At 45.8% G+C, this 12,273-nt stretch overlaps 2 protein-coding genes across 22 annotated transcripts in view; one reads left to right on the forward strand and one right to left on the reverse strand.

The window, feature by feature from the left end:
* MYH10 (myosin heavy chain 10) overlaps nucleotides 1-10,743 on the forward strand; it is a 124,747-nt gene extending 114,004 nt beyond the window's left edge. For all 3 annotated transcript variants that reach the window (XM_056550218.1, XM_056550217.1, XM_056550219.1), the window contains 14 exons: nucleotides 36-242; nucleotides 1,471-1,575; nucleotides 2,036-2,188; nucleotides 2,302-2,550; nucleotides 2,648-2,860; nucleotides 2,954-3,166; nucleotides 3,262-3,423; nucleotides 3,502-3,630; nucleotides 3,721-3,809; nucleotides 3,917-4,040; nucleotides 4,248-4,456; nucleotides 7,812-7,920; nucleotides 8,732-8,904; nucleotides 9,416-10,743. In XM_056550218.1, coding sequence (XP_056406193.1) covers nucleotides 36-242; nucleotides 1,471-1,575; nucleotides 2,036-2,188; nucleotides 2,302-2,550; nucleotides 2,648-2,860; nucleotides 2,954-3,166; nucleotides 3,262-3,423; nucleotides 3,502-3,630; nucleotides 3,721-3,809; nucleotides 3,917-4,040; nucleotides 4,248-4,456; nucleotides 7,812-7,920; nucleotides 8,732-8,904; nucleotides 9,416-9,569 — 2,289 coding nt within the window. In that variant the 3' untranslated portion in view covers nucleotides 9,570-10,743. The remainder of the gene's footprint in view (nucleotides 1-35; nucleotides 243-1,470; nucleotides 1,576-2,035; nucleotides 2,189-2,301; nucleotides 2,551-2,647; nucleotides 2,861-2,953; nucleotides 3,167-3,261; nucleotides 3,424-3,501; nucleotides 3,631-3,720; nucleotides 3,810-3,916; nucleotides 4,041-4,247; nucleotides 4,457-7,811; nucleotides 7,921-8,731; nucleotides 8,905-9,415) is intronic.
* Nucleotides 1-12,273, reverse strand: part of LOC130297590 (nuclear factor 7, ovary-like) — a 60,938-nt gene that overhangs the window by 3,840 nt on the left and 44,825 nt on the right. For all 19 annotated transcript variants that reach the window (XR_008849606.1, XR_008849609.1, XR_008849607.1 and 16 more), the window contains one exon: nucleotides 9,407-9,607. The gene's annotated coding sequence lies outside the window, so the exon portion shown is untranslated. The remainder of the gene's footprint in view (nucleotides 1-9,406; nucleotides 9,608-12,273) is intronic.

A 12,273-nucleotide genomic window follows, 5' to 3' on the forward strand; every position in this document is an offset into this window, starting at 1 on the left:
TTACTCACCTTTTGAATGTTTCTATTTGACCACAGTTTAAGGTGAATTTGGAGAAGAACAAGCAGAGCCTGGAGTCCGACAACAAGGAGATGGCCGGGGAGGTGAAGGTCCTGCAGCAGCAGAAAGCAGAGTCCGAATACAAGAGGAAGAAGCTGGAGGCGCAGGTGCAGGAGCTCCACGCCAAAGTGTCAGAAGGGGACAGGCTGCGGGCCGAGCTGGGGGAGAAGACCAGCAAACTCCAGGTACTGTCTACAAAATATAGGATCCAGACATTCCACCCCCCACCATTTACACAGATTACAGGAAGCTCAAATATAATACCGCTATAATCATGCACTATAGTGTACATTAAAAGAACAGCATGACATCCCTCCTCCTAAATCATGGTGTTTAACCACAGGGCACATTTACCTAAGTTGAGAACCTATGACAGTGTTTCCCAACCAGGGTCCCTGCAGCTGTTGCAAAACTACAAATCCCTGCATGCCCGGGCAGCCAAAGGGAGTTGTTGTTTTGCAACAACTGGAGGCACCCTGGTTGGGAAACACTGCTATATTGTAAGTGAGATTTGACATTCAGTCGTCTGGGAAAGCTGTGTAACAAAATGTGTGTGTCGCCAACTGTCAAATCTGATGGCTGTAATAGGGACCTAAAATTGTGTTTGCATTAGACTAGCGCAGTGTTTCACAACCAGGGTGCCTTCAGGCTGTCCGGGCATGCTGGGAGTTGTAGTTTTGCAACAGCTGGAGGCACCCTGGTTGGGAAATACTGACTGCTGAAACCTGCAGTCACATTCCAGCCCTAAAAAACGTATCCCCTATCCACAGGATAAAGAAGTCCATGATTGCGTGAGGTCCCCAGCAATCTCTAGAACAGAGCCCTGAATGGAGCAGTGGGGTCGGCACATTCTCCATTTACTGTCTATAGAAGTGCGAGGGATTCCAAAAGGATGCTCTTATCTCTGTGCTCCCACTGACAATGAATGGAGCACATACCCAATCCACTGCTCCATTAAGTGCGGAGGGATGGGGGTCCCAGAGGTCATACGCCCTGCGATTAGGCACTTATCCCCTACCCTGTGGATAGGGCATACGTTGCACACTTCACACAGTGGATGCACCGCCAGCAGTCACAAAGCGACTGTAGAGCAAGCTGCATGCTGCGCTGGGTAGCTCTGTGTCCGCTTGTGACTACCGATGGGAAATCCGCCATTACAATTGGACACAGAGCTACCCAGCAGCAGCAGGGAGCTTGCTCTACAGTCGCTCTGTGACTGCTGGTGGTGCATCTACAATGTGAGCCTACCCTTAATGAGCAAAATTTGAATTTTACCTATTTTTGTTATTCATTTATTCTTACTATTTTACATGTCTTTCATAATATCATGTCTCATGGAGCACAACCTCTGTATTACTACTATATACAAAAATATAACTCCGGTAAGATTAATTTTTATGATGTTCTTTTTAGAATGAGTTGGATAACGTGTCCAGTCTGCTGGAGGAAGCTGAGAAAAAGGGTATTAAGCTGGTGAAGGACGTGGCGGGCCTGGAGTCACAGCTACAGGATACACAGGTAATAGAACATTATAACATTAGTGCGTCTATTTTGCTGCACTGCCAGTTACATAACAAGAGGATATATATTGTTTTTATATAATATATAGATGTAAAGTCTCAAACTTCTGTTTGGGCGGGAAGGGGGATGTGTGAATCGGGTCCAGCTATGTGTCATTGATGTCTTCTAGACCCGGATAAGGTTTTTCCAGACCTGATGTAGTTCCCGCAGATATGGAAGACATCTAGGACATCTTGGTTCTGTACAGAAATCTGTCTCTCTGGTCAAATGTAGTGGTCACCCCCCTACAGGCTGGTGCTTGTCTGTAGATTCTGCTCCTACAGTTCTTCTAGTTTTGCTGCTCGGCTGCCATCATTTGTGTCTCGTATAAAGCAGCATTGCCCAGGAGCTCGGTTTAATGCTGTAATGTGATCTGTAAAGAAGATCAACCAAGTGTAACAATTTCATCCCCTGTTAGGAGCTGCTCCAAGAGGAGACACGACAGAAGCTGAACCTCAGTAGCCGCATCCGTCAGCTGGAAGAGGAGAAGAACAATCTACAGGAGCAGCAGGAGGAGGAGGAGGAGGCCAGGAAAGCCCTGGAGAAGCAGATCCTCACCCTCCAGGCACAGGTAGACTTATAGGTGGGGGTCTCCATAGGCCCTTGCAGGATATCCACGTATCATGCTCCATTCTGTTACATCCCTGCAGTTTTATTTATCAGCTTTTCTTCTGCCCTGCTTAGCTTACAGATGCCAAGAAAAAGGTGGAGGATGATGTAGGAACAATAGAAGGCCTGGAGGAGGTAAAAAAGAAGCTGCTGAAAGACATGGAGTTGGTGGGTCTGCGTTTGGAGGAAAAAGGTCTGGCCTATGAGAAGTTGGAGAAAACCAAAAACAGACTTCAACAAGAGTTGGATGATCTTATCGTGGACCTGGATCACCAGAGGCAAATTGTGTCCAACCTAGAGAAGAAACAGAAGAAGTTTGACCAGGTGGGTCTGCCGTCCTAACCTTGGAGTTATGTTCTTCTATTTGGAAGACTAGTGAACAGGATTTGTGAGCTTATCCTACCTTTGTTGCTGCTTTCAGCTTCTTGCAGAAGAAAAAAACATCTCTGCCCGATGTGCCGAAGAACGTGACCGAGCGGAGGCTGATGCTCGAGAAAAAGAGACCAAGGCCCTCTCTCTGGCCAGATTCCTGGAAGAAGCACTGGAGGCTCGGGATGAGTTTGAGAGGCTGAACAAGCAGCTTAGAGCAGAGATGGAGGATCTCATGAGCTCGAAGGATGATGTCGGCAAGAACGTGAGTACAGCTGCGGCCATGTTTAATATATTTGTAAGTTCCTGGTTACGAAGCCACTACTGACAACTGCTCTCTTTATTATTGCTCTTACAGGTCCATGAGTTGGAGAAGTCTAAGCGCACTCTCGAGCAGCAGGTGGAGGAAATGAGGACTCAGCTCGAAGAGTTGGAGGACGAGCTTCAGGGCACAGAAGATGCTAAGCTTAGACTGGAGGTGAACATGCAGGCCATGAAGGCGCAGTTTGAGCGAGACCTTCAGGCACGTGATGAGCAAAATGAAGAGAAGAAACGTATGTTGGTGAAGCAGGTGAGTGATGGATGACCATAAAGGGTAGATGCTGTTCTCTAGTTGCTTTTATATTTGGACATCTGGTTGTGACCTTATGTTTCTATTTCTCCAAGGTGAGAGAAATGGAAGCAGAGCTGGAAGATGAACGCAAGCAGCGAGCTCTGGCTGTTGCTGCCAAGAAGAAGTTAGAAATGGATTTGAAGGATCTGGAGTCACAAATAGAGGGGGCAAATAAAGGACGGGAAGATGCCATTAAACAGCTACGTAAATTGCAGGTAATGTTATTTGGTCATATGGACAGAACAAATGGCCCACCTATAATGGTTAGTCCAGATGTTTCTTTGTCTTGTCAGGCACAAATGAAAGATTACCAACGGGAACTTGAAGAGGCAAGAGCTTCTCGAGATGACATCTTTGCTCAGTCAAAGGAAAATGAGAAGAAGCTGAAGAACCTTGAGGCAGAGATTCTCCAACTCCAAGAGGTAACTCTCTATAGAATATGAAGTCCAGTAAGAATGGAGGTTTCTTCTGAGCCTAAAACTACTGAACTTGTTTCCTACTAATTTCCATAGGAACTTGCAGCTTCTGAGAGATCCAGACGTCATGCAGAGCAGGAGAGGGATGAGCTGGCTGATGAGATCTCAAACAGCACCTCAGGAAAGTGAGTCTTGTTCTGATTTACAGATTATTTTGGTCAGTCCGGCACTGTTTGTATGGATGTGATCAGTCTCCACTGGACATAGCCTTGACTTTTCCTATCACAAACAGATCTGCCCTCTTAGATGAGAAAAGACGTTTGGAAGCCAAGATCGCCCAACTTGAAGAAGAGTTGGAAGAGGAGCAAAGCAACATGGAACTTTTGAACGACAGATTCCGCAAAACCACTCTCCAGGTGCGGAGTACAACCTTGAGCTCACATTGTGGCCAGGGCAGGTGGGGGGGGGGGGGGGGGGGAGGATATACATTCAGAATTTTGTTAAAAAGTAGCTTGAAAAAATTGCTGCGCAAATAAATGACTGTGCCATCACAAGATGTTTGTGGAAAGCTAGACTCAAGCATAGCTATAGAAAGTAGGGTCAACATTTGTTTCCATCACTAGGTGGACACTCTCAATGCTGAGCTAGCTGGGGAGCGCAGTTCAGGCCAGAAGAGTGAGAATGCGCGGCAGCAACTGGAGCGACAAAACAAGGAGCTGAAAGCCAAACTCCAGGAACTGGAGGGGACGGTGAAGTCCAAGTTTAAAGCCACTATTGCCACTCTGGAATCAAAGATCTCACAATTAGAGGAACAGCTGGAGCAGGAGGCCAAGTAAGTATCTATGTGGTGCGGTGTCCATCAGTGGCCGCACAATGTAGAGATCTTACAAGAAACAAGATCATGATGTGTAAATGTAAAGACAAAGGGGGGACATGTATGATTTCCAGTGTATAATAGAAGTTTTTTACCCCTCTGCCTGTTGTCTAAATTTGGCGCAGCTGCGTTAAATTTATCATTCTTGTGCAGCTACTTTCTTGAATTGCGTTTAAATTTAGAATTCTCCTCAGAGCATAAATTTACACCGCAGCTCTATTTAGTAGGAGCTTTGTCTGCAGCGTATCTGCACCTAAACAGTAATTGTGTCCTCGTTATTAGTTTTAGAATTTTTTTCTTCATTATGTAGAGTTTTAATCTCACAATAATACCACTTTTTGCACCCAATTATAACACATCAATTATACCAATGTCCTTATTCTTCATTTAACATCTGTGACACCCCTGTGTAAATCACCTCAAATGTACATGGCGCACTCTACCTTATGGGCCTTGTTGTGCGCCCGCAGAGCACTTTGCGCCCACATATGTGGTATCTCCGTGCTCTGGCTAAATTGTGTCCCAAAAAATGGGGATCTTTTTTCCCCATTTACCTCTTGTGAAAATGTAAAGTATGCGGCAACACCTGCATGTCAGTGTAAATAATTTTATTTTTATACACTATCATACTGGTGTAGACTCCAACTGTTCCTTTTCATAATGAGTAAAAGGAGAAAAAGCCCCCCAAAATCTGTAAGGCAATTTCTCCCGAGTATGGCGATACCCCATATGTGATCCTAAGATGTTGCCTTGAAATACGACAGGTCTCCAAAGTGAGAGACCGCCATGCGCATTTGAGGGCTAAATTAGGGTTTTGCATGGGGTGGACATAGGGGTATTCTATGCCAGTGTTTCCCAAACATGGTGCCTCCAGCTGTTGCAAAACTCCCAACATGCCTGGACAGTCAATGGCTGTCCAGCAATACTGGGAGTTGTTGTTTTGCAACAGCTGGAGGCTCCATTTTGGAAACAGTGCCGTACCAGACGGGCGGGGGTTCACAGCGAGTTTGCTGCATCTCAATCTTGCAGCACTCCCTGTAAACCTCCGCCCATGTGAGTGTACCCTGTCCATTCACATTGAGGGGGGGGGGGAAACATCCAGCTGTTGCAAAACTACAACTCCGAGCATGCCCTTTGGCTGTCCGTGCATGCTGGGAGTTGTAGTTTTGCAACAGCTGGAGGCACACTGGTTGCGAAACACAGAAACAGACTCAGTGTTTCGCAACCAGTGTGCCTTCAGCTGTTGCAAAAACTTCAAATCTCAGCATGCAGTGACAGCAGAAGGACATGCTGGAACTTGTAGTTATGCAACAGCTGGAGGCACACTGGTTGCAAAACACTTGAAAGTTTTTTTACTTAACTTAGTGTTTCCAAACCAGTGTGCCTCCAGCTGTTGCACAACTTCAATTCCCAGCATGCATGGTCTGTCAGTGCATGCTGGGCATTATAGTTTGGAGGCACAGCTGGAGGCACACGGGTTGGGAAAAAGAGTTACGAAACAAACAATGTTTCCCAACTAGTGTGCCTCCAGCTGTTGCAAAACTATAATTCCCAGCATGGCCAGACATGCTGGAAGTTGTATTTTGGCAATATCTGAAGGGTCACTGTATAATGGTCTCCAATCTGTGGTCTTCCAGATGTTACAGAACTACAACTCCCAGCATGTGTCGACAGAGTGGGCATGCTGAGATTTGTAATTTTGGAACATCTGGAAGAGCACAGATTGGAGACCATTATACAGTGGTCTCCAAACTGTGGCCCTCCAGATGTTGCAAAACTACAACTCCCAGCATGCCCAGAAAGCCCAAGGCTGTCTGGGCATTCTGGGAGTTGCAGTTTTGAAACTCCCAGAGGCAGTAGTGAGATCGCTTTACGGCGCTCTCACTGCTGCCAATGAAGATGCCGCCCTGCTGCTGCAAACTCACCGCGGGGACGCACCACCCCCGGGACCGCCTAGAGGACGCCGCTCGTGCCGGGACCGCTCGGGGCACCGCATGGCCGGGTAAGTGACGCCGGGGGACAAGGAAGGGACACTTAGCAGAGCGGTGTGTGTCCCGATCCCCGTGATCCGGACTCACACACCGCGCTGCTATCAGCTACTCAGATTTGACTAGCTGATAGCAGCGATCTCTGGGGGGATGAAACCCCCCGTGGTCACATGGTAAGATGGCTGGCTATCAGTGATAGCCACCAACTTACCAGGCGCTGGGGAAAAGTATAACGGAAAGCAGTACATTTTAAAAATAAAAGGAGAATGATCTACAGTGTTAAGTGGATTACAAAGCTATTTTAATGTGACAGAGCTTGTTCAATGATAAGTAAGATATCAAACATTTCCTATGTAAATGTATTAAATTGTTGGATCATAAAATACCAATATACAAGTGATCTAATGAATAACTGAACTGTAAAGAAATATTCTATATGCAAATTATTTTAAAAGTGCTTTGGAATAACCAAGGAGTAAAAAGCAATATAAAGCAAACCAAATGAGGAATTGAGATAGAAAAGTTAAAACATTCTGGTGGTTCCTTAGTAGAAATTTCCTTCAGAAATAGAATCTAGAGAGAGGGAGGAAGGCGCCTCATGTGCAGGATCAGTAGATCTTGTTAGTGGGGGATGGTAATTCCCAAACCACTTACCAAAGTTGGTTGTGCGCCCACACACAACAAGGTAAAATGCAGAAGAAATGTAAAAGAAGGTCCACTGCAGCCCTCCTGGGTAGAAGTAAAATCAAAACCGAATGACCAGGGATTCAGGAGTTTCTGGCGCAGAGAGGAACCATCAGAAAGCCAAGTAAAATCAATGGATTTATTAAATGCAACGCGTTTCGCTGCGCATGCGCAGCTTCATCAGGCATGCGCAGCGCAACGCGTTGCATTTAATAAATCCATTGATTTTACTTGGCTTCCTGATGGTTCCTCTCTGCGCCAGAAACTCCTGAATCCATGGTCATTCGGTTTTGATTTTACTTTAGAAATAGAAAGGATCGCTACGTGCAGTTAAAGTTGGCTTATATTTTCTGGGAAAAAGACGCACTTGCGTCAAAATTTTTGGTGCAAAGGAAAAGTACGCAGGTAATAAATCCATGTGTACTATATATGCAGCTCCAAGGTACCCTGTTTCGGCCAGATCTGGAGGACATGCTCTACCAAAACGTGCGCAAAAAAATGCGCAAAAAAAGGCTTGCGCAAAATTTAAAAAAAAAATTGAAAAAAAAAAATACACACAAAACAGGGGTAAAATCTTTGATACATGTCCCCCAAGTTGTCTATAGCGCTTGCTGAACTGGTTTCCTCATCTTCTCCTGCAGAGAGCGAGCCGCATCTAACAAGCTTGTGCGCAGGACAGAGAAGAAACTAAAGGAAGTTTTCATGCAAGTGGAGGATGAACGGCGACATGCGGACCAGTACAAGGAACAAGTAAGTATGTTTGATGCTGGCTGGATCAACATTGGTTGGCTTAAAAATGTCTGCAGACATGTCATAATGTTTTGATTGGTCGATGTCAGTGCTGAGGTCCCCACCAAACCCGACATAGCTGAGAGAAGCACAAAGCAGCATGCTTCACTCCCTGTTACAGTGCAGGAGATTATAGTCTATAGAGCCCGAAGCGAGTGCTAAGCTGGGGAGTGAAGTGTGCTGCTGTGTGCTTCTCTTTGCTATATCTAGAAATCAGTGGGGACTTAGCACTAAGGCTGCTTTCACACTATAAAATGCATCCGTTTTAAAGATCCGTTTGATGTTCCGTTATGAAAACCCTGAAAATCGGCCATTAAACGTCCGTTAGAAAATCCCATTATAGTCTATGGGATTTTTACATTATCCGTTTTAATCCGTTATAGTCCGTTATTAATAACGACGTTATTTTGTGACGGAAGATAGTAACGGGAGAAATAGTGCATGCACTATTTCTTCCATTCATTTTCCCGTCACAAAATAACGTCCGTTATTCATAATCGACTATAATGGATTAAAACGGATAATGTAAAAATCCCATAGACTATAATGGGATTTTCTAACGGACGTTTAATGGCCGATTTTCAGGGTTTTCATAACGGAACATCAAACGGATCTTTAAAACGGATGAATTTTATGGTGTGAAAGCAGCCTTTAGACCCTTACCATTCCAAACATTTGACATTTCTACATCACTTGTCAATAGTTTTTAGTACTGACCGGAGCCCTTTAACCCTTGCTAGTGTACTAAATAAATCCCTGGTTAATTCTACAGATGGAAAAAGCCAATGTCCGCATGAAACAACTGAAGAGGCAGCTGGAGGAAGCAGAGGAGGAAGCCACTCGGGCTAATGCCTCAAGGCGCAAGTTGCAGCGGGAGCTGGATGACGCATCAGAGGCCAATGAGGGTCTGATCCGTGAAGTGTCCACCCTTAAGAACAGGCTGAGGTGAGAAAACCAAAGTAGGGTGGAGAGAGGAGCTTAATGTTTACCAAGAGGAAGGGGATGAAAGCAGCACAGGCCTAGTACAGAAATACATTATATAGGGAAGGAGAAAAGTCTTGGGATTTAGTCACTTCAATTGGTCAGTGCAGCTTTTTTTGTTCTGCTTTTGTCCTGTTATGGCCACATGATGCAGATTTTACTATTTTTAAAAAGTCACTTCAAGCCGATTTCTTCCAAAAACAGCACCACCCCTGTCCTTGGGTTATTAAACTATTGCAGCACAAGTTATAATACACCATTTGACCTAATTGTTTTTCTAATACTGGGTACATTCACACGTACCGTGCTTGCTGCGGATTTGATGCTGTATTCACTCATTTCGTTACATCGATTTACACAGCATAAAATTCCCAGCAAACACAATACATGTGAATGAGCCTTAGACTGGAAAAGTTGATGTTTTCTTTTACCGATAGTCTGAATGTTATAAATAATTCCGTGTTACCTCTTGCAGGAGGGGTGGTCCCATCTCCTTCTCTTCAACTTCGAGCCGTTCCGGTCGCCGTCAGCTCCAGATAGAAGGCGCCTCCCTTGATCTCTCGGATGACGAGCCGGAGAGTAAAACTAATGAAGTCAATGAGACATCTGCTTCTTCCCCAGCCGAGTGACTTCCTCCCCAGCATTCCTCAGCCCGAGTCAGGGCCGTCTAGGGAGCAAGAATGAAGGGACATTAAACTGCTCGTAGGAGCACCAAGGGGTCAGCCGGTCTGGAGGAGTCTGTATCGCTCTTCTCTCCAGACAGCTTCGGCCTTTCTAATGCTAAAACACAAATCCGTTTTGAACCGGTTTCCGGCAGAATGTCTTGATTTCTGCAGGAATAAGGTGAAGACTACCTTCCTTCACCCCATACACAGAAGGCAGGCATCAGAGATTTACTTATTCCGACTCTACATTTCCTTTAAAGGCGTCTGTTTTAAGACTTTTTTGCTTTCGTTTTCTTTATAGCATCATGTGGATAAACAAAACCCTACACTACATGTCCTTATCCCATGTGGGCGACGACGGGGGTGAAGGGAAGATGCGCGATTCCTCCTACCCCATGCATGTTGTATCAGGTCCCTCTCTATTCCAGTCTGTGGTGGACTGCAGAACAGAAGTTCCATGACTAAACTGTGAATCTGTCAGATCTTATCATGTCTTGGTAACTGTAGGAATCTGGCTCGGGCACAGACTGTATGTTTTTTACGCCTGGCACCAGCTCTTCCGCATTCTGCCAACACTGTGACGTTGGTAGTTTGGATTAATATTATCCAAATTGCATTTCAATTAGCGATTAGCACTTTGTTCAGATCCAACTTGCAATTTTAAAAAAAGAGAAAAAAAAAAAATATTTAATGACATAAATGGTGCCTTAGACACTTAGTCAATTGAGAATATTAAAATACATATCCACTTCTCCCAGCAGAGGTTATTACGTTACTGTGCATTATATCACTAGGAAGTCCTATCCAGAAGACAGTATTACTCGGAACACGTGCTGGAAATATCATGGTTTTGTTTTTTGTTTTTAATTTGTATTAAAAGCTTCATACTTTCCAGGTTTAGGAGGGGTGTTGTGTCGCCCCCTCCTGGACTGGCGAGGGTTGATACAGGTTATCTGTGTGCGCATAAAATGTCTGTCTTATTATTATTATTATTATATTTTTTTTAATACGTAACAGCTGCCGAAATCACCTGCCCATCCCTCCCCCCCAGAATCTCCCTTTTCCCCCTCACCCCCGTGTATATCCCATATTTCTAGACAATGAATTTTGTAAGACAATAAACGTATTCATTATAGAATTTGCTTTCTTTGCCTCTTGTTTAAAGAGTACCTCTCATCAAAAAAAATGTTTTGTTTTATTTTATAGTTTAATATCTATAGATTAATTTTCTCATTGGGTTCTATTAAAAAAATGTATACTTTTATGTGTTTTTTGTGTCTAAACTTTTGTCCACTAGAGGTCTCCCTAGAAGTCCCTTTTTTAGTGATTTTGGACTCACACCGCCCTGGCAGCTGAGTCCGAAATCTCATACTCAGCGCAGCTCCCCGCCTATCAATCAGACAGATGGGAGCGAGCGCTGTGTGCGCATCCCAGCAGGGCACGCTCCTGACTCTGCCCAGCCAGCGGGGCGTCTTCATGCTCCTCCCGCTGATAAGGAGAGCCGGCGCGTGCTGGCCGAGAGTCAGTTGAGCGCAGCTCTGCAGGATAGAAGCAGCAGGGTGTGAGGTGGATTTTTGCGTTCACAGAGCAAGGGGAGAGAGGAGGTACACGCCCCCTCCCTCATCTCCCTGAGCTCGGGAGGATGCAGATCTCCACGGGGAGAAGTACCCGCCCCCTCCCTGAGCTCCCCCGAGTGGAGGCCGCAAATCTCCATGGACAGTCAGAGCAGGGGAGAGAGAAGTCAGAGCAGCGCTCCTCATCTCCCCTCAGCTCTGTCTGTGTTTACTGTACACGTGCTGGGGATTCATACACTGCAGGGACTGGGAATAAATCTCTGCCTGGGGATGATTTCTATGTGAGGAGGAGGAGGGGGGTCCCTGTTATATGTGTGTGTGTGTATATGATTGTATGCTGGGAGTTGTAGTCCCTGTTAGGTGTGTGTGTGTATGCTGGGAGTTGTAGTCTCTGTTAGGTGTGTGTGTATGCTGGGAGTTGCACTAGGCGTGTACTTCTCCCCGTGGAGATCTGCATCCTCCCAAGCTCAGGGAGATGAGGGAGGGGGCATGTACCTCATCTCTCCCCTGGCTCTGCCCTCCCCCAGCTCTAGCTTTGGAAATCTTCGGAGAGCTGGGGGGAGGAGCGGACGCGAGAATTCACGGGCGTCCTCTCTGTATGGCACATGTATAGCCAACAGAGAGGAGGAGGCTGCCGTCCCTCCCCTGTACTCCGCCTGTATGCGCGCTCCCGAAAGGGAGCGCAACATACAGGAAGAAGGGCGGAAGCTAGCCCAGCCAGGCTTCTGATGATGTCGCGCCTGCCGGGCCACGCCCACTTCCTGCCCTCGTATACTGCTCAACACTGAGCTACCGAAGATGCTATGAAAAAGGTATTTACAGGGGTTTTTAAACAAAAATAAATACAGGGATAGAGATAGTTGGTTAGATTCAGGGACAGATGGGGAGGGGGATTAGGGAAAATGTAGTTGATGATAGGTGCTCTTTAAAGATATGTCAAGGCTGGGGGAAGGGGGAGGCTGTATTATCGCTACAGCAGTCCCTCAACTTACAATGGCCTCAGGTTACAATATTTTCGGTCTTTTCTGGACCATTTTAACCTGAAACCAGAATCAACATACAATACTACAGACAGTCCAGATCTGCGCGACGTC

Source organism: Hyla sarda, chromosome 13, assembly GCF_029499605.1.
Source record: "Hyla sarda isolate aHylSar1 chromosome 13, aHylSar1.hap1, whole genome shotgun sequence".
NCBI classification, from domain to species: Eukaryota; Metazoa; Chordata; class Amphibia; order Anura; family Hylidae; genus Hyla; species Hyla sarda.